Source organism: Sus scrofa, chromosome 8 (genome assembly GCF_054392235.1).
Source record: "Sus scrofa isolate SSC_HxYL_T2T_F1_AM1 chromosome 8, Sscrofa_HxYL_maternal_Yorkshire_Landrace_v2.0, whole genome shotgun sequence".
NCBI classification, from domain to species: domain Eukaryota; kingdom Metazoa; phylum Chordata; class Mammalia; order Artiodactyla; family Suidae; genus Sus; species Sus scrofa.
This window is the reverse complement of record NC_139390.1, coordinates 41,384,172-41,409,125: the sequence shown is the minus strand read 5'-3', so window position 1 is coordinate 41,409,125 and position 24,954 is coordinate 41,384,172. Positions and strand designations below refer to the sequence as shown.

General features: G+C 42.7%; 1 protein-coding gene across 17 annotated transcripts in view; it reads right to left on the bottom strand.

Moving 5' to 3' along the window:
* KIT (KIT proto-oncogene, receptor tyrosine kinase) overlaps positions 1-24,954 on the bottom strand; it is a 91,532-nt gene that overhangs the window by 30,722 nt on the left and 35,856 nt on the right. For 8 of the 17 annotated variants that reach the window (XM_084970878.1, XM_084970885.1, XM_084970880.1 and 5 more), the window contains exons 2-7: positions 21,473-21,742; positions 17,360-17,641; positions 16,162-16,298; positions 11,555-11,726; positions 5,963-6,152; positions 3,731-3,846 (exon numbers count right to left, since the gene is read on the bottom strand). In XM_084970878.1, the coding sequence (XP_084827004.1) occupies positions 3,731-3,846; positions 5,963-6,152; positions 11,555-11,726; positions 16,162-16,298; positions 17,360-17,641; positions 21,473-21,742 (1,167 nt within the window). 17 annotated transcript variants of the gene reach the window in all.

Sequence of the window (24,954 nt, the reverse complement as noted above, 5' to 3'; positions counted from 1 at the left end):
CTATATTTTCCTCCCAAGTTTGACCTGAAAGGGTAACAAATAGCCATTTTCATCAAAGATATCAAAATTCCTTTTAGAATGAAGAATCTGATTTCTGTATACATCTTCAAAAAGCAATTCAAGAGTAATTATAGTAATGTAAGTTCAATACAAAGAATCACTGATTTGAGGGTTTCATTTTTTAATAAAAACTTCTATCAGTTTCCACCAGAAGTTCTGCTCAAACATGGTACCATGTTACAGCTCTTGGCCATCATAAACTACTTTAAATGTCATTGAGTCAACCTACCAGACCCATTTAACTCCTGACTTGTTACATAAGTTAAAGTCAGTATTAAAACATTTTCAAACTTAACATGTACATATTTTTCTCTTAAAGCCTCCCACACAAGTGACTAAAACACAAACACACACAGATGCACAATATACTCAAAGCTACATGTGGGATTTTCCAAACAAATGGATTCTTCAACCACCAAACATCTAACTATTCAAAATCAAGGATTTTCCTGTGCATTTCTCACAGCCGAATCCATTAAGCAATTATGCATCCCTGTCACTGAGTAAAAGTGCCTGAATTTCTACATTAATAACCTGCATTTATTATTCTGATTTTTATTCAGTGGAGTTTTTGCAGAGCGCAATTCCTTTCATCCTTGGGGCTAAGCTTATTTACAGAAGAAGCCATGCAGCAGATCTACATATATATTTTGCTTAGCTAAAATAATGGTATGTCAAAATGGACACAATGGCTTCAAGTTAAAATTTTAAACTATTGTTAACTTTTGCTTTTAAAGTTTAACATAAAAAAGTCTCGCCCCCATGAAAGCACCAACTAGACTTTTTTTTTTTTTTTAATCCAAAGCAATAAAAATCAACAAAGAAATGAACTAACTCTATCTGTGAAGAGCAACTGGGACATACCTCATAAGCAGCAAATTTAAGTTTCACACAAAAACACTACCTCTGTCAAAGCATTTGGAGATCAAGAAATCCAATGTGCTAGGCAAGCATATCAAATGCCTTTAGTCAGCTTAGTGCTTTGCAATAAACTGACTTCACTGAAGAGACCCCCTGAAGAGCTTAAGCTAAGTGGGCAGATAACCACACACCCTCATCTGTGTGCCCACTGCCATGAAGCAGGAGCTCAGTCAATGCTAGGAGGTATTTGAGATCCAGGCCCCCAAATACAGAAAGAAAAGGCCTCCTATGAGAAAGAATCATTTGGAAAGATCATTTCCTATCCAGTTTCAAACAGGCATGAGTTCACCAGCAGAGGTGACTAATACTGATCCTGTAGATGGCAAATTAGGCTGGTAAGTAAAATGGTAGCGATTCTGTCACCCAGAGAAAAAAGTAAGGGTGACTTCAGAGCAGCCTTTCTAAGGTCAATGACTCATGACTGATGAGCAGCAGACCACACGCTGGCAATTGGAAGCAGGAAAAAAAGGGGGAAAGAGACAGATCTTAATGTGCTCTTGGCCTTGAAGCCAGAGAAAAAGAGATGCAAATGACATGATTTTATAAAATTCCCAACTACTAAGCTTCTCAAAGAGAGGCCTGTGCAGCAGGCCATGTCCATTACCAGTAGGTGCTGGTCCACAGGCTAAGTAAACCAAGATTTAGAAGAAATTTCATTTTTTTGGTTGAACCTGTGGCATGCAGAAGGTCCTAGGCCAGGAATAGAACCCTCACCACAACTGTGACCTGAGCCACAGCAGTGACAATGCTGGATCCATAATCTGCTGAGCCAACAGGGAACTCCCTTAACTTAATTTTTATATCTTTTGAATCTCATAATGGGGGGGGACACACACCCATGGCATATGGAAGTTCCCAGGCCAGAGAATGCATCTGAGCCACAGCTGCAGCAACACTGGATGCTTAACCCACTGCATCAGACCAAGGATCTGAGCCACTGCAGTCAGATTCTTAACCCACTGCACCACAGTGGGAACTCCCATAGTAATTTTTTACAAATCCATTCTTGGATTTTATATGTCTTTGTTCTTTTCCATGTCACTTTTCTAGAGATCCGTTCTTATAAAGTTCTGACTTTATAAGAAGTAGTGATCCAGAACAAATCGGAAATTACAGACACAGAAGGTCCTTTACCACAGACAGTTTGAGAAGCACTGCACTAGAACACCTCAAATAAAATTTTGTATGGACAGTACGCATATGATGCTGGTATAGACACTGATTTACCTGCAATCACCTCTTCAATTACTTGAACATTAAGATTTTTCAGCAGCAGGTAATTTTGCCCATGTGTAATACACTAAGCTCCTCTGATTAACATCCGAATCAATCTAGAGATATTTGCATTGCAGGCCGATGAGATAGCATATAATCAAAACTGATCTGAGGAGCTGAGATGTTAATTAGCAAGCTTCCCTTGGAAAAGGAGAGTCCTGTGGTCAGAGGAATTCCGGGTATATGCTCAATCCCATGCCTCCTCCCCGGCAGGCATAATACACATCAGCATAATAAGGACACTGAGAAGGCCCATAGTTACACCGATGTCCTTCTCTTTATCTAAATAAATGGTAAGACTTTGTTTAGGAAATAACGATTTGGAAAATGCTGAAATTGACAACTCCAGATTAGCAATCAGAAGGGCCCCCGCCCCGGGAGTGTCGCTTGCTTACTGATTCTCAACTTCCTTTGTAAAGGGATCACGCTCCACCTCCAGCCACCACCACCCCCTCCAGGTGAGCAGTAACATGGGTGAGGTCATGATGGAAAACCACTCCACGGAGGAAATCTTAAGCTCCTCGAGGACAGGGAAGTGGCTCCTATCCTGCAGCCCCACATACATGCAGGGCTCAGCCCTTACTAAAGTGTAAACTCTTCTCCAGGAACTATTCCCAGTTGTGTCTTCCCTCTGCCACCATGATGGCTCATTCCGATGGTCCTTTTGTGGGCCAGTCTCTTGGGAATCCATGTCTTTGGAGCCCTTCCGTCCCTGGTCCCTTGGCGGGTGGTGGGCTGTGGCAGGCACCTGCCGCCCTTCCTGGAAAAGGCAAGTGGGCCCTACACTGGGCAAAAGCCCCAGCTGGTGAGCGCACTCCTGGGCCTCAGCCTCCGTGCAGACACATTGCCCCAAGATGTTGTGGGGTGTGAGCCATGCAGGGCTCAGTATTCGGCTTCCCACATCCAGAGCCAGCCTCTCCCACCCTAAACTACCTGCTCCCTTTTCCCACAATCCCCACACGGTCCCCAGTGGCAGGGACCCACTGAGCTGATCGATGCTGCATTCATCCCAGCAGGAGAACAATCTAAACACAAATAATACCCCAATCCCAAAGAGAAAGCACTTAACAAAGAAACCATGTCAGGGCTTGATAGCATCTCTTTGCCACCCAACACCATAATCCAGCTCCTATTCAACCTCCAGCTCCCCATTTCAACAATCAATAATAATACGTTCTCCCTCAAACTACTATTTTTAACTTCTGTGCCTCCTCTGTTGACTTCAAAGGCAGCCCCCAGCATCTGAGCAGCAGCGGCTGCAAGGTCATGTGGTCGGTGAAATGTAGGGCAAGGAATTGGTTTTCATACACACGCTTCCAACCACCAAACCACAAGGTCTTTGCTAAGGTCAAAATTATCATGAAGCAGTATTGACCCAGTACACAATGAACTCCGTGTGGCAGCAGTTATAAACATGAGCCACAACTTAAAAGAATAAGAAATACAAAGATACAGAGCCCTCCGTTCTACTCACTGTTCACGTAAACATTAAATGTCACAGAAGAATTGACATCAGCATTGGACACGAGAAATGTGTAAGTGCCTCCTTCGGTCCCTTTTAATCTGGTCAAGTGAAGTTCACTTACATATCTGCAAAGAAAGGACAAGCCCATCAGTCACCTATGGGTGGCCTGCATTGGAGTGTGTGTCTGTTGCACAGCTTCTACCAGGAAATACACGCCTGCTTTGGACAAACAGACGCAGCTCATTAATTCAGGATGAAGATCCACATTAAGAAATGCAAATGCACACATACATAGTTCATTTAGGACAAATGCCTGGCGTGAGAATACAGGGTGGGGAAAGGCTTTCTCAGCATAGAGCAACCAACCTCAGGGACACGGCAGCCTCTCTCTCTTCCTGCACTGTCCCCAGGGCCGCATCCTTCTCCACCCTGGTCCTCTCACCAGAGTCCTGAACTCGCCTGCCCTGCTTTGCTGTAATGGCACTTGCCTGGCCAAGCCCCAGACTGGCAGGCATCTCCAAGCAGACACTTCAGGGCCAAGCGGCAAGGTCAATGCCATTGCCCTCACCTTCCTTCTCAGAACACCACCACCACCATCTCCTGGTTTTCCTCCTACCTTCCCTGCTTCTTGGGAGTGACCCCCGGAGCACTGGCTACCAAAGCTGCTGTTTCAGAACAGGGTCCCCATGGATGGCTTTGTAGACTGAGTGCACAGTACAACCAACCCTCGATCCCCACGAACCCCACAACCAACCGGACACATGCAGGAGCTGGTTCAGACTCTCCTCGCACTGCACGCACTGCCTGGGCAATCCAGGCTCCCCTGAAAACTACTTACTGCCTGCTCACAACTTTCAGATCCTGACCTCTCGTCCAGACTTCTCCATCTTGGGCTTGCTTCCTCTACAGACCTATTTTCGAGTCGTCCCCCCCGCCCCGAGTCCGAGTGGCCCCGGGACGGGATAACAGCTCACTCACATCCTTCCTTTCCTCCCTCCCACTCCCCACCCTGCTCCCCCGACTCCCTGCCAGCTCTGTCTCTCTGCATCCAGGGAACCTGACCTTCCATACATCCATCCCACAGTGGACCTCCAGTTCAGCAAACCCCAATCTGAGGTCACCTCCCTCTTGAAAGGCATTGGCTCTTACCATCCACCCTGACTGCTATAACCAGACTCCTGAGAGCACCATCAGCTCCTCTTCCCTCCCTCCCACCCCTTCCATCACTGGTTCCTTAAAAGAGGAAGGCTGGACACCTCCCAATCCATCCTCTTCCTCCCAACCTTAGACCTTCACCCCAGACAGCTTCCTTTCTTACTCACGCTCTTCCAATAGCTAAGAGCTCCGGCCTAGTAAAGTACCAACTCTACGTGGCACCTACCTCTTCCTAGCCATTGGCTTTGGTCAAATGACTCATCTGGGTCTCAGATCCCTCTTCTTAAAAATGAGGGATGTCAAGAATGCTTCCTCAAAGGGCTTGCGGGGGCTCAAATAACTTAACACACATAAGGGTCTTAGAACAGCATAGGGCAAGAAAAAGCACATGCACTATTCTACTACTTATAGTCATCATAAATGTTTTTTGAGGATCAAATGCTGTAAAAGAAACTTGGGTTCACCACCTGGCCCAAAGAGGCTTAATGATTCTTAGTTTCCTTATAGTTTTTTTAAAATGATTAAAGGCACTGACATTCCTCTTTCTCCGAAGAGAATTATTTACTGTGTCTTTAGTATATGCAAGTCGCCACTTTGAACTACCCCGAGAATTCCAGGAGAGAACTATCCTCCAATTTAAAAATGAGAAAACTGAGGACGTTTCTGTGTGCTCTAAATACAGGGCGAAATGAAATGATGAAGATTCAGGAAGCAACCTCAAACTTCTGCACTAGCTGTCCTCACATACGGTGACAGGTCCCAGAAACAGGACCCGGTAAGCCACGAGGAAGTGAGGGGGGTGGGTGTATCGTTCCCAGCACATGCCCCCCCCCTTTATTAGGGCCGCACTTGTGGCGTATGGACGTTCCCAGGCTAGGGGTCCAATTGGAGCTGTAGTTGCTGGCCTACACCACAGCCACAGCAATGCGGGATCCAAGCCACGTCTGTAACCTACACCCCAGCTCATGGCAACACTGGATCCTTAACCCACTGAGTGAGGCCAGGGATTGAACCTGCGTCCTCATGGATATTAGCTGGGTTGGTTTCCGCTGCGCCACAGCAGGAATTCCAAGGCCCTTTTCTTACCTGATGTTACTTTCATTCTCAGACTTGGGATAATCCTCCCACTTATCAGTGGCAGTGCGGTTCATATATATCCACTGTCGGTGTTCAGGTTTGGGGTACGCCTCGTATTCAACAATTAGATCCACATCCTCGCCATCATTTACAAACACAGTGGTATTCATCATAGGGAAGATATTAATGAATCCTTTATCTAATCAGAGCAGAATGAAACAGAAAGAAAGCGTTATCCATACAATCTTGACAAAAGCTTTTATCTTCACTTAAAAAAAAAAAAAAAAAAAAAAACAAGATGTATCACCATCTTATGTCTTCCAGAACTACCAGCCCTGGTGTTCGGTAGGCTAAAAAGTATTTGGACTCCCAGATCCAACATAATTGTATATATTATAAAAAGATATCGAAAATCAAGAAGGGGAAGACAGCACCAATGTTCTATGAAAATATTGAAAGACTGTCATTTAGTATTTGAAGAAAAATTGTCTTATTATATCATATATCACAGATAAACCAAGGACAGCATTTTAACAATGAAACCATATCGTTAACCAAACCACAGGGACTTCTACCAAACTTCTACAGGGCAAAGGAGAGGGGGGCAGTTTTTTAGGCTTTTTAGATGCAACAGAAGAAAAAAAAAATCATAAAAGACAAATCTGATCACAAATATTTTCAAATGTCAGTATGTAGGAAAATGAATGCAATTAGAAAAAAGACATGAAAATACAGAAGGAAAAAATAAACTAGTAATTTACATAAGGCACCCCTTTTCACATATTAAAAACAGTCAAACTTCCACAAAGCTGTTAAAAAATAATGTAGGAGTTCCTGTCATGGCGCAGCGTAAATGAATCCGACTAGAAACCATGAGGTTTCGGGTTGGATCTTGGCCTCACTCAGTGGGTTAAGGATCTGGTGTTGCCATGAGCATAGGTTGCAGACGTGGCTCAGATCTGGCATTGCTGTGGCTGTGGTGTAGGCCACCAGCTACAGCTCTGATTCAACCCCTAGCCTGGGAACCTCCATATGCCACAGATGTGGCCCTAAAAAGCAAAAAAAAAAAAGTATATCCATTCTATGGAAAAATAGCAAAACCAACTTGAAATAAATGCAGTAATTTTCCAAGTGTAGTAAAAGTAGCACATTGTAAATTAGCACAACTTTTTTTAGAAAACAGTTAACAATACAGACTTTTAAAAATTATCTATTTTTTCACTATTACCCCCAAGAACCTCTTCTTGGTGAGGTAGCTAGCTATATGTAAAAAGAAGTGCTATTTGCACTAGTCACAATTTTTAAAATGAGAAAACAGAGAACTAGTTAAGTAAATAAAGCAGTCTTTAGAAATGGTTCCATAATAATAACATAAGAGCTTGAAAAAGACCATTATAAAATCATTACCAATATTATTTTTATAGCCTTTATTTATGGAATGCTTACCATGTGCCAAGAACTGCCCTGAGGACTTTAGCATACATTTTACTTAATAATTATAACAAATATTTAATCTCATTTTTTTTTGGTCTTTTGTCTTTTTAGGGCCGCACCCGCGGCATATGGAGGTTCCCAGGCTAGGGGTCCAATTGGAGCTACAGCTGCCTGCCTATGCCACTGCCACAGCATCGAGGGATCCAAGCTGTGTCTGCGACCTACACCACAGCTCACAACAAGGCCGGATCCTTAACCCACTGAGCGAGGCCAGGGATCCAACCTGCAACCTCATGGTTCCTAGTCAGATTCTTTTCCGCTGCGCCGTGACGGGAACTCCGACAAATATTTAATCTTGTAACAACACTAAACGAGAACACTTGTAACCCCTAATTTATAGATGAAAAAAAAAAAAATCAAGTTCTGGAAAGCCATATAACTGGCTATCCAAAGGCAGAGCCTACATGTGAAGACAGGTCTGTGAGAAGCCAAGGCTGTCCTCTTCTTACTGTAACATACCCTAGAGTCTCCATACACTTGAAGTGAGAAAGAGAGAACATAAAGGAGTACATGTAATTAAAATTCTGTTGCAGAGTTCCCATCGTGGCTCAGCAGGTTAAGAAACTGACTAGCATCCCAAGGGTATGGGTTTCATCCCTGGTCTCGCTCAATGGGTTCAAGGATCCGGCGTTGCTGTGGCTGTGGTGTGGGCCAGCAGCTGTAACTCTGATTTGAGGAACTTCCATATGCTGCAGGTGTGGCCCTAAATAGAAAAAATAAAATTCTGTTGCATAGAAAAATACAAACTGTACACCAAATCCTAAAATGGTTATATCAAGTGAGTAGAATTATGGAAGAGTTTTAATCTTATTCTTCTACTTATTTTTCAAAACTTGAAAATTAATTATAACATTTTAAATGGCCATTCATTATCTTCAGCACTGTTTGGTTAAATAATATTGATATCCCATACGAAGGTGTCATTAGAATATTTACTATCCTTTCGTTTCCTACAGATTCAGAATAAAAAATGGAGTCAACTGTCCTTTGTACCAATGGAAAAACTATTTTTCAGGTGAAAATCAAAAATCATCCAAATGAAATCAGAGATGCAAACCACCACCTAGTTCTAAACCTGAATCATGAATGGTATCCCACCACCATTCCTTAAACTAATTAAAAAAAAATTTTTTTTGTTTTTTTTTTATGGCCATACCCACAGCATGTGGAAGTGCCCAGGCTAGGGGTCGAATCAGCGCTATAGCCAGATTCTTAACCCACTGAGCAAGGCCAGAGATAGAACCCACATCCTTGTGGATACTAGTTGGACTCATTTCTGCTGAGCCAGGACAGGAACTGCCTAAATTTTGAGGACATAAATGTTTTATGTGAATGCTACATGAAATATTTAGGTACTCCAAGCCATACATTCAAAGATACCACACAATGCAAAATATTCAAATACTACAGACAATAGTCTTTGTACTGATTTCTCTCGCAATCACCATCATAAAATACTAAAGTTCCTCCTGAGTTTTCTATAGTCTAGTTTACTCAACATAGCTTTATGTCCTATAGTAGGACAGAATTTCAGATTCATGAAATGTAAGAACGGCTAGAATCCAAGAACTCCACCCGGGTTGTTATAATATAAATGGTGATTTTTTTTCAAGTACATCTGCATGAAGAAATTAGTAATTCACTGGAGTTCCCGTCGTGGCTCAGCAGAACCAAATCCGACGAGGAACCATGAGGTTGCAGGTTTGATCCCTGGCCTTGCTCAGTGGGTTAAAAATACGGCGTTGCTGTGAGCTGTGGTGTAGGTCACAACACGACTCGGATCTAGCGTGGCTGTGGTGTAGGCCGGCAGCTGTAGCTCCAATTCGACCCCTAGCCTGGGAACTTCCATGTGCCATGGGTGTGGCTCTAAAAAGACAAAAGACAAAAAAAAAAAAAAAAAAAGAGAGAGAGAGAAAGAAAATTAGTGATACATTAACCTTGAATGAAGAGCAATCAGTATGCCAGGTACATGTATAAAATCTCTTGCCTTTCTTTCTTCCACAGCCTTGGGAGTTAGAGGCAGTGTTTCTCTGAAGAAAAAACACAGGCAGAGTCCACGTGGGGTGCCCTTGAAAGTTAAGGGGCAGAGTCCCAACTCAAAACCAGGTAGGCGCCACCCTGTGCCGTGACCAAGTCCTACTCTAAGCCCTCAAGACAGTACTTTCCTCCTCGTCTCTTCCTATTCTTGTCTCATCCCAATGAGCTGCCAAAAGAGTACAGAGCCAGATTCAGATTTCAGGGCCCCAAGTCTTTCCAGTTACACAGTTATATTCTTGGAAATTGATGAATGGATTTTCAAAATCAGATTACATACAACGATATGCTCAAAACATCCTTACTAATTGCTTTCTGGAGCTGAAGCTGATCTATCAACATGCTCCCTAATCAACTTAGCAAATTAGCACTTATGGAGTTTAATATTTTAAAAGCAAAGCCTTTTATTCCAATTAATAAATGGTTCACAACCATGTTTGGGGACAGAGTAGTATCATTTCTCTGGGCTGGCTCTGTAATGGTCAGGAAAGTGCCTTTTCCACACTCCATCTGGTGAGATACTGTTTCCGACAACATGAGCAGAACTGCCCAAACCATTGAGATTCTTGAGGGATAAATCACAGGCCTCTAATACTGCCCGATAAATTATTGAAGGAATATGAGGGAAAGGAGAGAAATGAAAACAAATATCACGTCATTTTATTAGTGTTCATGATGAAGAATTTCACCACCCTACAAGTACTTCATCAAAGTCAAGCACTGAGAAAACGGTTGCATTAAAAAAGGCAAGAAAAAAAGATTAGGGGTGGGCGAGGGAAGGCTTGGGAGTTTGGGATTAGCAGATGCAAACTAGTGTATGGGATGGATAAACAAGGTCCTACTGCAGAGAACAGGAACTATATTTAATATCCTGTAACAATAATGGAAAAGAATAGGAAAAAGAATATATACGTGGATAACCGAGTCACTCTGCTGTACAGCAGAAATCACATTATAAATCAACGATACTTGAATGAAACTTCCTTTTTTTTTCCTTTTTAGGGCCACATCTGTGGCATATGGAAGTTCCCGGGCTAGGGGTCGAATTGGAGCTGTGGCTGCCATCCTACACCACAGCCACAGCAATGCAAGATCTGAGCCGTTATCTGTGACCTACACCAGAGCTCACATCAACATCGGATCCTTAACTGAGCAAGGCCAGGGATCGAACCCATGTCCTCATGGATACAAGTCAGGTTCTTAACCTGCCGAGCCATGACGGGAACTCCTAAATTTAAAAAAAAAATAGATGAAATGCAAACAACATGCAAAAGACAAAAAAAAGTGTAAGTTAACTAATTTTAAAATCACTATTATTTTCAGTACATCAAAAACATCTTGGACGTCACACCACACTCCGCTCTCATTAAGTAGATGCTGGGGAAATACTGAGTGAGATTGTTAGGGCAACGAAGACTAAATCAGTTGTGCATAACAGGTGTGATGGGGTGAAGTGCACAGGTTACCAGGTCTCAGATTATGCTCTGTAGAACCACTCACCCATGCCTGGGGAGGCTGCCTTCCCAAAGGTTTATGCTACAGCCTATGTGGTTGGAGAATAGGGTGAGGTCAGGGGCGGACTGAGGAGGAGAAGCTCCATTCAGCCCTTTCTGCTACAAAGCGGCTGCAGTCCATGAACCATAAAATGAAAAACCGAAAGGGTGGGGAGCCTCACTGAAAAAGCATACAAGCTCCTCCATGGAGAAAGGCACCATCCATTGCTAAACTCAAGTCATTTAGCAAGGACTAGAAATTTTGGAAGAGCTCAACTTACATTTTATTTGTGGGGGGGGGGGGTGAACAGAGAAACAAAATGTTCCAGCAGCTTTCCCTCCACTCAATTGGTAGAATGTGTTTTTGTGCTCTAGTTGGAAAAGGTTACAACCTTCATTTTCTTTCATTTCCTTAGGTATTTCATTATCACTGAATGAATGAATGAAGCAATATATTCATTCAGCGATAATCAAATACCTAAGAATCTGTTCAACATTCTATTAACAGAAAAAGGAAACTATCTAGTAATTTTTTCATTGACTACTACCAGTAATTTTATACATTCCCAGAGATATTTACCTACTACTTCTAAGGTGGTTGTGACATTTGCAGATCCAAAAGTATTATTGGCGTAACACATGAACACGCCAGAATCATTAACTCTTGCTGAGCTGATTGTCAGCCTTTCCTGCCGCAGAAAATTGAAGTCACCCTGATGCCAGCTATTCCTCTTCACCTGTGCTTTAGTCTGCTGGTTTCAGGAGAGGAGGGGGGGGAAAAAATCAAAGATTACCATCAAATTTATATTCAGGATCTTTCCTACATAAATTAAAAATAGCAGCAATTAACTCCTCCATATTAGCATTCATTATACACTACTTAAGTAAGAATAATAAAACATCATGACAAGTATGTCATTGGAACATTTCATATTACAGGATTATATTGAAAGACGGTCATTATTAATGACTGGAAAAAATATGAAAATTCATTTCTTAATAACCATAGCATACATAATTCCCAAATCTCTGCAGTGCTAAATTTTTTTAACAGTGCCCAATTTTAACAGTTCCTATATAAGTATTACAAGTCAGCATACTTATACCAATAGTTCCTGATACACACACACATATTTTTTCTATTCTATATCCAAGTGATTGAAAGAAAACTAATAACAATTGTGTTCTGTTATTAACATTTCTATAATTTTTATGAATAAAAACAGACTTATAATGTCTAAGACTAACTTGACACTTCATCCTTTAGTTCTTAGCCAGCAGAATTTTGCCAACTTTTTTTTTTTTTTTTTTTGTCTTTTGACCTTTTTAGGGCCACACCTGCGGCATATGGAGGTTCCCAGGCTAGGGGTTGGAGCTGTAGCCACCAGCCACCAGCCATCAGCTACCAGCCAGAGCCACAGCCACGCCAGATCTGAGCTGCATCTGCAACCTACATCACAGCTCACAGCAACGCCGGATCCTTAACCCATGGAGTGAGGCCAGGGATTGAACCTACAACCTCATGGTTCCTAGTCGGATTGTTTCCTCTGTGCCACAATGGGAACTCCCTTTTTTTGGGGGGGGGGGTCTAGAAATATGCCAACTATTAAAGGGAGTTCCAAACTCTATAATATATATAAGACGAAACCCCAAATTATTTAAGCATGAGAGAAAAGGTTGTGCATTTACTCCTATGATATCACCACCCCACTGTTAATATGTGTCTGCAGATAAGACATGGAAAGATTTCTTATATGGAAAATGTCATTGGGAAAAAAACATAATATGAACCATAACCATTCTCTGAAATGATCAAAGGGAGCGGCATAGAGCTTTCTGCATTTTCCAAATTTTCTGTAACATGAACACATTCTTATTACAGTGGGGGGAAGGGGAGAAGCCCCTAGAAAAAGAAAGTCAACAGAAGCTGGTATTGACATGGAATAAGATCAAGGGCGATTCACTAGCCAGGCTGGGGTGAACCTGTTAGCATCAGACCATTCTGACAGTGCTGTAAGTCAGAACAATCCTTCTGGAAAGCAGCTGGGAAGCATGTTTGGACTCCTGATCAACACCAGCAAATCCATTTCAAGGAGACAACTTCGAAGAAAACAAAAGCTCCAAGGTATTCACTTCAGTGAAAACTTGGAGATCACCTGAATGCACACACCAGGTATCAAAATTATGAATACGTGAAAGAAAAATGCTTATTTCATGTCAAGAGTATAAAATGAGTGTCCCTTAACATGGTGACCATGTGATAATACATATGCATGGGGACAGAGAAAAACATGAAAAACAATACAGCATTTATAAGGACTAACCACATGAGACTGCTGAGCACTTAAATGGTGATAGGCCCCAATTGATCTGTATTGTAAATAAAATATGTCCCAGATTTTAAAGACTTAATATGAAAAAGTAGTGTAAAATATCCTATTAATAATATTTATGTTAATTACATGATCAACTATTTTGGATACATTGGGTTAAATAAAATACATTAAAGTCAATTTTTTTTTTTTTTTTTTTACTGTCAGGTGCCTACTAGAAACATTTTAAATTACCGAGGCGGCTCACATTCTATTTCTATTGCACAGCACTGCAATACAATGATGGAATTACATCTATTCCTCTTTTTTTCTCATGTTATTCTATTTGGGGGGGAAGTTTTCTGACACTAAACTAAGCACACATAAGAGCTGCCCACCAAAGTTGAATGCTTTGAAATAAAAAGAAGAGAAACCTGCTTTGTTAACTGTGAGACCTTGGCCAAGTCCAGAATGCCACTAGTCTCAGCTTTTGTTTCAAAAAAGGAATGAGAGAACGTAGGTCTTTAAAGGGCTTTCCAGTTTGGAGCATTGTGCGGATTTAAAGATACTTCCTTCTAAGAGAGTATTCTAATAAGTGGCAGGAATCTGACATGTCACTGCTTAAGAGCAATTGTTACCAAGAGGCAAAAGGGAGGTGGCATTTTTCTCTGGTCTCTTTCAGCCCTTCATGTCATAGACTTCTCCTCGGCAAAGGCAGAGTGACAATGGACAGATCACATACTTTATTCTAGACTGACGGTATCTTCCTTCTAGTTCCTGCAAGATCCCTGGAGTCTCTGTTTAGGGGGCTAAACAGGACAATGAACATATTGGTGCCAGAAAGAATAACTTGCTCATAATTGATGCAACATTGATACCCAAACCCAAAGGCCATAATTTAGGATCCTGTCAAAGATCATAATTAAAAGCGAGAAAAAACATGAGGGTTCAGAGGCCTTAGAAAAACTAACCGAGATTCATTACTGAAAATACTATTTATGTTTTAAGACAAACAAATGTAAAAACTCTACCATAGTCATGTTACTCTAAATTTCATTGTGAGTTAACTTTTTCTAAATGATCCAAATCTGATACTATGGATTTTTTAAATAATTTGATAGTGCTGTTAGCCGTGCTAAGTATTCCAAATTAAGCCAAAGGATCTCAATAAAAGATTCATGGATGAACTCTGGCACACAGCCACGAGCCCCATCTGCAAGTCACACGTTCCATATTGTTTGCACGTGATTTGGTTTGCCTTAACCCTTGGAGGTGCATACTGGGATTTCCCCAAAGGGCTCCCAACACTGAAGGCTTATCTCCCAATGCCAGTGGATTAATTGGGAATGGCATGCAGGGCTCCTGGGAAAATTAGTTCAGAACAAAACTGCCTGGGGCAATTTAATTTCTCGTCTCAAAAAGGCTAATTTTCAAGTTACGCAGAGGCTCAGATACACACACACAGCCTAAATTCTTCTCTCATCTGAAATGAAGGATCACAGAAAGGCAGTTAGTATGGGATTGTGTTCCGTAAGGTTAGTCAAAAATCCATACGCAAGCTATTGTTTTTATTAGGTTATATGATCTGAAAAGTAGAATGTGTTTCTCTGAGCCATCGGTTCCATCCTCCTGGTCAATGGTGGGCTCCACTTAGCAAGGTAGTATCATCACAGGTCGACACAAATACCATCAGAATGCTTTGCATTATGCTAATTACTATGGTTACTTGCTTAGCAAAGGATTCTCTCTCGGAATAGGAATGAAATTGCCAATGTTGCATATAGAGCAGGAACAGGAGGAAGAGGAAATATTTCTTTTTTCCAGTATAATACCCATGTGTGTACTAAAGAAAACTACCGTGATAGCAAATCCACTAGATGGCCAAGATCATTCCAACAAAAATTATGCAAAACTCAGTCAATGGGAACCTTAAAGCAAAGTATGAGAGAAAGTGGACATTTTAAAGACCTTGCTATTAAGGTGAGTATTTAGAGAAGGGGGGGAAACTTCAACTACGACAGGCTAAAATTTATTCAATTTTAAGATATGCCAAACGCAGTATCTGGCATAGAGTCATTCAATATGCATTTGTTCAATGAATGATAACCTAAACAAGACCAAATGTTTCAGATTAAAGATTATCATTTTATTAATAGCAGCTAAAACAAATAGAAAACCATTAGCAACCTGATCTCAGGTAACCAGCCTCAAAGGAGGAAATCAGATCCACACCAAAAGAAATCCATCTCTCAAATGGATAGACTGTTCTGCTGGGGAAGGAAGGGCTTCCTGGTTAGTATCTGAGGCCATTTTTTTTTTTTTTAATATGAAAGGAAAAAAAAAAATGGGCAACACTTCTCACTGAAATCTTCTAGCCTGGATAGTTTCCCTAAGAGTTGTAAAAATCCAGGGGGTTAGGTAGTTAACCGTTAATTTTTTAAAGGTTCCCCACAAAGTCATTCAAAGAAACAGCATGGAGGAATAACAAGTCTGAAGTTTTCTCTTGGGTTTTTGCAAAATAAATTTATAAACTGACGTTTCTTTGTTACTCATCGTGAATGTACACATCCACATACGGTGCCGTGAGCGAGGGAAATACACATTTCAGCACACTCCAGACAGTCCCGCCTCTGACTGACACACCAGCTGAGCTGTCCCCAAGACAATTAATAGACTCATTTAGAGTATGAAAAAGAATGTATATATGTGTGTGTGTGCAACAGAATCACTTTGCTGTGCTGCAGAAATTAACACAACACTGTATGAAAGCAACTATACCTCAATTTTAAAAAAAATAGATTATTTTAAAGGAAAAAACCTTCAAACGTCCCACACATTTTTACACCAATAAGAGCAATGCAAGCGATTCGCTCACCTGGCTGTTCTCCCTGATCCACATGGAGTCCACGGAACTAGACACGTCTTTGATCAAGCACATCACGGCAAATTCCTCCCCTTCCCTGAGAAGGTAGCTTGCTTTGGACACAGCCACAACAGGTACAGCTCTGATGGCTGGAAGAAAACAAAACACGCACCCTCAAATAACTGGCCATGTGACAGCCTGACATTTTCACTTAGCACTTTCTCCTCAGCAGTGCCCAGCTCACTGTATGGCCTTTCGAATAAAATACAAAGTAAGGTACAAACCCACTCGTATGACTCGCATATCTGAAGAAGGCAGCAATTAAACTGTGCAGCCCTCAAGTAAGTTCCTGAACACAGAGCGAAAAAGGAAGTCTATTCTGAGATTGTAATGCTTCTGAATAAGGCTGTCTCGAACCAGGCAGAAGCCCTGTGACAGTGAAGTGGCCTGCATCTCTGCGTCTCTTGATGGTTTCGTAAGGATGTGATTAATACCCAATGATATTCTGTGAACCAGACATCTTGCCCACGTGCCGTAAAAAATGCCATTTTGCCTGTTTTGTAAAATCACAGGTTTTCAATAATCGAGCTTTCTTTAATTCCAACGAGCATCCTTTCTCAAAAGCCTAAATCACGACTCAGTAGCTAAAGGCCAACTGGTGTTGAATCAGGTGACCTCTGAAGTAACCAAAATCTAGATCTCCTCCAGGAACCCAATATTCTACCCAATGCTGCGTGAATAACGAGGTTCACTGTCAGCTGGTGCCTCCCTCCTCCGATTGGGAGCAGTCCGAGAAGGCATTAAAATTAAAACCGCCGAGGGGGCAAGTCAATCCACAGATCAATAGGAAGTCAAGGAGTCAATCATCTAGATGGTAATCTTTTCAAACAGCAAAACTAAGGCTTTCCCAGGAGATTCTCTTGGAAGAAACACTCTGCAATTCTATGAAACCTTGGGATGTCCTGATGACAGCAGGTTTAATACTGTCCCCAGGATGTCCTTAAATGCCCATGCATAGTAGACCAGTCACATGGCACAGGGACTGTGAAATAAAGAACTCATGAGCAGCTGGCGTTATCTTGAAGCTGGGGGAAAAGACCAGAGCGGCTATCCAAGTGACATACAAACATGGACCAGTGAGAAGAGAGATGTCTACTTTTAGATCAGCGGATATGCCAGCTCCCAGAAGCAAGCCAGCAAGAGCTCGTACCTGCCCTCACTTTCAGGGTGAATTTCTTCGACAGCACGGACTTGCCCCCCTGGTTGGCGGAGCAGTGGAGACAGAGCCGATGATACTCGCGCTTCACGTTTCTGATGGTGATGCCGGCCTTGGGGTCCGCGACGAAGGTCAAATCCTTGGGAAGGGGTTTCCCCTCGCAGCCCGTGAGGGAGTAATTGGTCACCTCTGGGTCCGTCAGAGGACATCGGACCAGCGCGTCATTGTCCTCCTTCCCATACAAGGGAGGGTCGACGAGGAAAAGCTTCTCAGGATCTGCAGCATATCAACAATCAGGAGTTTGAATGGCCGGTCACAGACACTGAAAACATGTGATAAAAATCTAAAATGCTGGAGTTCCTGTCGTGGAGCAGTGGTTAACGAATCTGACTAGGAACCACGAGGTTGCGCGTTCGGTCCCTGGCCTTGCTTAGTTGGTTAAGGATCCAGCATTGCCGTGAGCTGTGGTGTAGGTCACAGACGAGGCTCAGATCCCGCATTGCTGTGGCTCTGGCATAGGCTGGTACTACAGCTCCGATTGGACCCCTAGCCTGGGAACCTCCATATGCCAAGGGATCAGCTCAAGAAAAGGCAGAGACAAAATAAATAAATAAATAGTAAAATAAAGTGCTGCCTTACAGAATAACAATTCCTAGTGGCTCAAATGACTGCTGGTTGAGTCTTTGCAAGCAAAGGTAGAATTCATCGGAATCATACCAACAAGAGGCAACATGTCATCGGAATCATACCAACAAGAGGCAACACGTAGTAAACACTTTCCACGTGTCAGGCCCTAAAGCTTGGACCCTTACACACTTTACCTGTCTCACTTAATCCTCAAAAGACCCCTATCGGGGAGTTCCCATCGTGGCTCAGTGGTTAACGAACCCGACTAGGATCCATGAGGATGCGGGTTCAATCCCTGGCCTCACTAAGTGGGTTAAGGATCCGGTGTTGCTGTGAACTGTGGTGTAGGTCCCAGTTGCGGCTTGGATCTGGCATTGCTATGGCTGTGGTGTAGGCCAGCAGCTGCAGCTTCGATTCAACCCCTAGCCTGGGAACCTCCATATGTGGCAGGTACAGCCCTAAAAAGCAAAAAAAAAAAAAAAAGACCAAAAAAAACCCATCCCAATCTGATGGGCCCTATCATTACCACCATTTTACAGATAAAAAACTATAAAGTCTCCAAAAACTCAACTCCCCTTAAGGGAGTTGGACAAAACTCAAACCCTGGTGTGACTGATAGCACAACCTGAGCTCTTAAAACTCTGCAAATAGTTCATGATAACAGTCTCTTTTTTTCCACAACAGGTTAATTCTCCAAAGGACATGGGTCTAAGAACAAGCCAGGCTGGGAGTTCCTGCTGTGACACAGTGGGTTAAGAATCCAGCTGCAGCGGCTGGGGTCGCTACAGAGGTGGGTTCAATCCCCAGCCCAGTGCAGTGAGTTAAAGGATCTGGTGTTGCTGCACCTGCTGTGGTGCAGCTGCAGCTTGGATGCAACCCCTGGCCTCGGAAACTTCCACATACCATGGATACAGCCATAAAATTTATTTGAAAAAAGAGAGAGTCAAGTCAAGGAAAGGCGCTCTTCTTCTAATCCCTCTGGGTGGGCCTCTTTTCAGAGTTCCCAGTCTCCTCGATCTTCTAGCTTCTGAATAGAATCAGAAAACTGTCAGGAGACCACACAGTACAAACAACACATGGGCCTCCATCTATTCATATTCCTTGAAAGATATGTATAAATATAACTCCTGGAAACCAAATAAATTCATATGCACAAGAGGAGCTTATGAGTTTCAGAAATGCTATGGCAAATCCTCGATGGTCTAAACTAAACCAGAGCATTTGTGAGTGCAGGGGGGGTACTATTAATAATTATGCCAGTTGCCGTGAGCTGTGTGTGGATCACAGATGTGGCTGTGGCGTAGGCGGGTGGCTGCAGCTCCACTTCGACCCCTTGCCTGGGAATGTCCCTATGCCGTGGGTGTGGCCCTAAAAAACCAAACAAACAAAATAATAATAACAACAACAATTATGCCGGGATACCAGCCGTGAGCTGGAGTTGTATTTGTATATAAGCAAATTTGCATATAAGCAAATACAAATCTCGGTCCGTATATACAATATGCTGCCACCTGTACCATGTAAAGACAGTACAGATACAGGGTTGGGCCAACAGAGTGCGCTTAAAATGTTTTTTAATTGTCCTTCTCATCTGGAAATCAGCTGGTACACAAAAATCAATGACACAACTGAAACACACTTAGCACACAATTCTGACCAATTTTGAGTTTTCCAAAAAAGTATGCACATCCCAGCCTTGCTAATTTATTCTGCAAATAAATGATCTCATAGTGGCTGAAATACGGTTCGAGGCTATAGTTGGTTATTTTTCCATCTATGCTTTCTCAGTCACTTGAGCCGAGTTCCTATAACAATGCCCTGATTTTCTTCTCCACTGCTGTAAGATAAATTACTGAAGCATCCAAATGTCTTAAATCTGTGATAATTAAGTATAGCTCTAAGTTATTGAGAATGACTTCTTCACGCAGGAAATCTGTGAGCTCTGTGAGACTGCTCTGGCTAATGCAGCTGTTTCCCTTTTTATTCTGAGGTCTACCCATCCTATTAATAAGCAGAATGATACTTCATTACCACCTGGAAATCAGAGAGTACCTTTTTGAAGGTCAAAGAACAGAACACGTGCTGGCTCAGCAATTATGGAACCATACCCAGAGGCTAGCTGTGGCTTATCAACCTGTCTATGTTTTTCAGCTTCCTGCCCAGGAAAGAGTAACAGGTCAATTTAGGAGAGGCAGAGTCCATTTCAAGGCAGCATTCTTTTTTTTTTTTTCTTTTTTGTCTTTTTAGGGCTACATCTGCGGCATATGGAGGTTCCCAGGCTAGAGGTCCAATCGGAGCTGTAGCTGCTGGCCTACACCACAGCCATAGCAACACAGGGTCAGAGCCTCGTCTGTGACCTACACCACAGCTCACAGCAATGCCGGATCCTTAACCCACTGAGCGAGGCCAGGGATCGAACCTACATCCTCATGGATGCTAGTCAGATTCATTTCTGCTGAGCCATAACCGGAAATCCCTTTTTTTTTTTTTTTTTTTTTTTTTGGGGAAGGCAACCTTCTTTGGAGCAAACTTGAGAGTCAAGTCTGCCAACCCTTGATAGAGCTAGAATTGGCACAGTTCTGTCTCCTTGATAACAATTACATAAGGAAGACAGAGCAGGTGATCTTATCCAAGAGTTGCAGTGAGGAACTATGACCCTAGAGGCTACTCAGAAGGACCATCTAGGATAACTGTATTCAGTCTTCTTCTGCCATGCCATGGATGAGATTGCAATGATAACCTCAAGCCAGGTCCCAACCCAGGACTGGAACTGAAACTAGTTCTCCTCCTAGAACCTGGGTATGTCTCTTAAGCGTGAAAGGCTTCAATTTTTACATCAACAAAAAGAGACTCCGCCCTCCCCTTCCCCTCCCCGCCACCTGACCCTCCAGGAAACCTCCTCCTGGCCAGGATATGAAAAACACAAATGCAGATGAATCACTGAATTCATTGCAGGAAATGAGGTCTAGAAACCCAAAGATCCCATTTTCCTTTTGTTTCTAGGAGGTCACGATTTTTTAAATGAATGAACTGCCTTCTATTAAGAATCTAGGAAAGACATGGGGAGCTTAGCTGACTGGAATTCACTCCCTCAAAGTGGGTCGATTCTTTTGAAGTGTGGGTCTGCTGAGGCCTTTAGTTCCCTGAAGTGTTTTTACTAAGTGGGAGTATCTGGAATCTGCAGGCATTAAAATGCCGCCTTCCCAAAGGGCCTAATTTATTCACAGGGTTTACTCACATCACCAGGACAAACGGGCCAACCACACCGCAATCTCATTAGAAGAGCATCACCACCTTACGGACCTTCGCCAGCATGTATCGAAAGATGAGGGGGGAATGAACAAAGCAAATTTTGTTTTAAGCTTTCTAGACCCCGCCGGTAATATTCTCTCTATGACTCAGCCATCTATATGTCATCCATAATTAAGGACAGGAGCTAAAGTTCCCCAAGCATAGCATCAAAGAAAGCCGAGCACTTACCTCTAACAAACACATAAATGGAACTGCTTAAACCGCCTTCATTGGTGCATGTATAATTGCCTGTATTCATGGCCTCTGCTTTCTCCACGATCCACTCTGCGTGTGTATTCTCACTCAGCTGACCCAGGGTCTCAAAAGTCCATTTGACAGATCCTGGATCGGTGCAGAACAGCCTAATCTCATCGCCAGCACTGACGATTAACTCTGATTTTGCTGGATGGATGGATGGTGGAGACAGTTCCTCTGGACTCACAGATGGCTGAGAAGAGCCTGCCAAGAAAGAGGAAAATCGTGTTGAACATGATCTTTTTCTCTGGCGAAATAAAGCATTTCTTCCAATATTGATTTCCATCTTCTGTGTACTCGACAATAAAAATAGGACAAAGCTGTCCAGCTATTTATGGTGCAAGGGTTCTGTGTAAAGTTTCCTAAGTTCATCTAGAAAATTAAGTTATTTTCCGCAACCCTCAATTCATCCTGAGGGTCACCCTTGGTATGCAAGCCGAGACTCGCTGGATGCCCCGGCCTTCTCTGGGTTAAACATACAGTGGGGTCAAGTTTCCCCTCTGATGATGGGCCACAGCAATGATACTGACATGCTGACATCCAGCTTAGAAACAACAAAAACAAAATCTCACACTATTAAAAAAAAAAAACAAAAACACTGTCAGCCTGTCTCTCTTGGCAAAAATGTACATGACCTTGAATAGACATAGCTTGGGTTTTTCATGAAGCTTTGTGAATTCAGTTATTTCTATGCAATTCTCCTTATGTGGTGGTGGTCATTAAAAGGAGTACTATACCTTTCAAACAGTAAGGCGGAAAATGAAAATCTTAATGATCAGACCATAAGATATTTCAGGGCATAGGTTGGGCTGAAGTCTGATCAACCTCATGCCGTAAGAGGTTTCCTGCACAGGAAACTAGTTTAAAGAAACAGACTGTAATGACACTGTAAACCAACTATACTTCAATGGAACTTTAAAAAATAATAGTAAATAAAAAGAAGAAAAAGAAGATACAAACTGTAGACTCTGAATATGAAACTTGAACCTTAGAAAATTCATAGTGGCCAACTCAGCCATTCATTTGTGCATGCATGCATCCGTTGCATGAAGGCAAGAATCTGTTCGTTACTTGTGATCTGCAAAAGCATCTCAGGAGGTGCTGGGGGAAAAAAAAAATCCACAGGTGGGACCCAGGGTCCTTACACACCAGAGCTTAAAGTACACAGTGTTCAAAGTCAGAATAACGAAACATAGATACAGCTTTGGGCTAAAGAAAAAGAAAGGGGCTGGACTTTCACACCATCAGAAGAGGCCAAAGAGAAGACAGCTCTGTACCATAGATTAGATGCCACAGAAACACTCACGCACAGTGAGATACTAGAGACCAACCGGATTCAACAAAGACCAGCGAAAAGCTCTGGTCCTCAGGTAGGCAAAAGCCATAGAACCCACAGTAAGGATTTGAGACCAAAGAGGCAAAGACTGTCGAGAAGAGCACGGTAATGGTTACAGTGCCACGAAAAACACAAAAGGTCGACTCGGACCCGGGCTAGGTGAGGTGGGTTGGAGCAGCAGGATAACTGAGCTCCCTAGGGAGCTTGCAAACACTGCTGCAGGATCATGGAGGGAACGGTTCATGTGCCTGGGATTTGTGCGCCATCTACAATACAAGGTCAGAGACAAGACTTAACATGGCTTCTGAAAGAGGAGGAAAAAGCCATCGAAGCCAGGTGGAGGAAGGAGCGGGGGTTGGGGGGAGGCAGAGGCAGCAAGAGTCAGCCACAGTGGAAGCCTCTCCCCAAGTTCAAGATGGCAGCAGAGATGGACACATGGTCAGAAAGGGACAGGGATGGGAGAGCAAGGGACCTGCTCCCTGGTGCTATCTGGGCAGTAAATGGACTTCTCACCTGACGACCCAAAATTCAGATGGTGGAGGAAGAGCCATACCTGTGAGGTTCAAAGACAGAATCAAATAATCCAAGGAAAGAGTTTGTGGAAAAAAGAGGGACACCGTGTGTACCATTCTTGGAGAGCTCTTCCCGCTAAGAGGGGGTAGGCAGAGTCAAGAGAGATTAAAAAAAAAAAAAAAAAATGAGACCACCACCAAGGAAGGGGAGAGGCTAGAGGGGCAAAGAAGGCCACACCTCAGAAGGTTTCAAAGAGAAGGTGGGTGGATTCTAGGGCAGATGCTGGGAAGATCAAAAGGAACGAACCCAGGTCCCCAGATGTGGTTAGAAAGACACCGCAGGAAATCCAGTGTCAGTGGAGTGGGCAGTTCTGTTGGCTTCAAAGTTAAAGGCTGCAAATGTAGCCCTCTCCTTGGAGAGCTGTGGCAAGAGAAAGCACAGAAATAAATCTGTAGTCAAATAAGGTTTAAAATTAAAAAAAAAAAAAAAAAAAAAAGGAAGCCTTTGACATGAGAAGATAGAGGAAACAGAATCCATGGAGAGGGACAGAGCAAGGGTTCTCTAAAGAAGTGATGAAGTTGCCCCTGAGGGTGTGTATCAGTCTCAATTCCAGTCTGTTATCCAGACAAATATTTGGGCATCTTCCAACCATGGTCAGGGACTCTGGTTCCATGATGTCACACAAAGTACAAAGTACATGATGTCCCAGGTCAGAAGACGCTCAGCAGCCTTGATTCACACAAGATACAAGAGGTCAACTATAATCATCAAATGTTACTAAGTACCAACAACAGAACTGCTACAGACTGTGTGTGCCCACGTGGCTCAGCGTCTAAAGAGAGGAGCCAGAATATTATTGCAAGGAAGTGGTAGCAAATATTTTTAAAGTCATACAGAGCATTAAATAATGAAAATGGGTACAGCAGTAAACAGAGACACTGTTCTTTCAATTATTTGTCCTCTTTTAAAAAGGAGTCCTTTCAAGTCAACGTGAGCGATGTCGACGGTAAATTCAATCTAAAAGTTCTTGAAGAATTTAGATTGCAATACATTTCAATTGATTCAATTTTCGCATGAGGGGTTATGTATGTATTACAATCTGGTGGAAAAATATGGCTGATTTCTGGAGATCTGTCACCTCAATGATGACAGAAATACCCTCATTTCACAATGTTCTTATGGGAACCACATGTGATAAATATATGCAAGGACTGGACAATTTGTAATAAATGTTTGTTATTATAGTGAAGCAATGCGGTAAGAGCTTGGCTCTTAAGACTGTCTAGCGGAGTTTCCGTCATGGAGCAGCAGAAACAATCCGTCTAGGAGCCATGAGGTTGCAGGTTCGATCCCTAGCTTCACTCAGTGGGTTAAGGATCCAGCGTTGCCCTGAGCTATGGTGTAGGTGGCAGACAGCAGCTCGAATCTGGTATGGCTGTGGTGTAGGCTGGCAGCTGTAGCTCCAATTCGACCCCTAGCCTGGGAACCTCCACATGCCACAGGTGTGTCCCTAAAAACAACAAAAGACAAAAAAAGAAAGAAGAAAAAAAGAAAAAAAAAAAAAAAA